This window comes from Opisthorchis viverrini (assembly GCF_000715545.1).
Source record: "Opisthorchis viverrini unplaced genomic scaffold opera_v5_485, whole genome shotgun sequence".
Taxonomy (NCBI): Eukaryota; Metazoa; Platyhelminthes; class Trematoda; order Opisthorchiida; family Opisthorchiidae; genus Opisthorchis; species Opisthorchis viverrini.
In genome coordinates this window covers 293,225-295,398 of record NW_008752135.1, presented here as the reverse complement: position 1 = coordinate 295,398, position 2,174 = coordinate 293,225, and the positions used below count along the sequence as shown (strand labels likewise).

Below are 2,174 nucleotides of genomic sequence, written 5' to 3'. Positions count from 1 at the left end.
TAGCTGTGAGCACACTCGAATACACGCGATTTTTTTTGCCGTTCACACCCATCGCGGTTTATCCAGGAGCACGTATTTTGTGAATTTTGGTGACTCTAGAAGCCTTTGATCGGCATGTACTCTGTAGTTTGTTTCCCTCTGTGAAGGTTTCAATCCTACGTTGGTGGTCGTCATTTGTGAATATCGTGGTGTTGTGTTATAAGACAGCTTATACAATGCGCTCTGGTCGGTTACTATATTTTATTGAGTTACTCAGATGGGTTTGCTTGTGCTGGTTTGTGATAGAGTTGTTATATTTTGTGGGCGCTTCGATGATTCCAATTTATGCTGGCAGTTATATGAGTTTGGTATATAGTACCGGTGGTCAGCGGGTTCGTCGCGAAGCGTTTGACCGATGAACGAGATGGCACATCGGGTAACGCTTTTTTAGGTGAGCCTAGATCTCTGTGAATTTCACCACAGGTAAGGGGCAAATCCTAACAGTTGTATTGGCAATGCATCTATGGTGAGTAAAAGTGGTCTCCGAAGTAACTTATATATCTCACAAGTTACACAAATAACAAGTTAATGAACAGGCAAGCGTCATCAAACAAATGGGAGTGGCGTCAGTAAGAATGCGCCATACTCAATGAAAGAAGAAAGTGACTTCGAGAAAATCGGTATACTGACAATTGTCATTGTCGATGTGTAGGGATGAGATCAGCTCTAGCTGACAGATGCACCGTCAGGCAATTCGTCTGATCCTTTGGCCCAGTGCGTTGCATTCTCCGTCCCGAGTCGCCAGTCTTTCCATCTAACAACATGATCTCCGGATCCCACAGTCAAATCTGGACAAATTCGTTCCCACAACTTGGTCTTTGGGTTAATGACAGCATCCGGTTGGCGAACATTCTCAGCCGACCCTGGTGAATGAAATATCAGACGAGTACCCGGTGGAAGAACCGAATCTGGAGGCACTTCCACGGGACGGACGAGGCGCACAGAGTCGGGTTCGTTGGAGGTGAATGAGGAACAAAGCAACATTGCCTAGTGACCGGAATTGAAGAAAACGAAAAGCTGTGGGTAATCCCATGCATGTATCAGTGCGCACACATTCCAAGTACCTAAAGTGAAGGTTCACGACGTGTCAGTCTGTTTATGGACAACAGAGTATGAAGAAATTTGTTCAGCTTACACACAAAGCTGTGGATGATGATGCCCGTACCTCGTGCTGGTATCGATCATGTTGTTTCAGCCTAAGGAGACATGGCGGGACAAGTGAACACATCCCGAAGTTCAATCAAGCGTGCAATGCAGGGCAGAAGAGATATATGGGATGAGATATTGTCAGGTTACCAAAACCTAGACAATATGAAAAACACTGATTCGCTCGTCAATAGTTCGTGCTTCAACTTCCAGGCTATCCCGGATCAGAGCAATAGATGACCACATCTTCATAACGGACACAGTGCAGACCGGTTTGGATTGTTTTCTTCTCACAAAAGTCATCATCATCGACAGCATAACATCAGTGTTTAACACTAATGCTACGCCGCCGTTGATCCACTTAGAAGTCATCATCATTATCAAAGACAGCAACATCAGTGTTGACACGGATGCTTCACTGCCGTACAACCATAAGGTTCGTATCCAGAGGTGCCTACACCCCCAAGCGCTCAAACAGACAATCTGGAAAGTAACTAACAACGAACGCCACTGATATCGATTAGCCACCATTTCTTGCAACGTCTTTGGCCAAACACAGGTGGGGTCCATCCTGGAAGGCGTACAACACCGACAACACCCAAACCCTTCGTGATCTCTTTCACGCCTTTCTGCCAAGTCATGAGCTGTCCATCTCGCAGTTTGCGTCATTCTGAAACAGGCACGCAGAACAACATTCGTTTCGGTAGATGATGTTCCGCCATGCGTAGCACATGACCGGGCCATCGTAGTCGATGAGGCTGGATGTTTTTGCGGATTGAAGTACCTGCAGCACAGCCTCGATAGTAACACGCTGACGCTATCCAAAACCAGCCACGCTTCTGAGGCATTGGTGGTCGAAAACCTAAAGACGCCTCACATCATCTGTCCGCAGAGGCCATGTCTCGCACCCATACAACAACACAGCCCTTACTGCAGCCTGGTACACACGACCCTTAAGATCGAGTGAGATGCCTTTTTGACGCCACAAG

The 2,174-nt window shown here is 46.8% G+C and overlaps 1 protein-coding gene across 1 annotated transcript in view; it reads right to left on the bottom strand.

Moving 5' to 3' along the window:
• Nucleotides 1-518: 518 nt before the first annotated feature.
• The window catches only part of T265_11299 (hypothetical protein), a gene marked incomplete at both ends in the record, with an annotated part of 36,396 nt that continues 34,740 nt past the window's right edge, over nt 519-2,174 (bottom strand). Inside the window, one exon of the mRNA XM_009177920.1 lies at nt 519-1,026. Within this exon, the coding sequence (XP_009176184.1) occupies nt 706-1,026 (321 nt within the window). The remainder of the gene's footprint in view (nt 1,027-2,174) is intronic.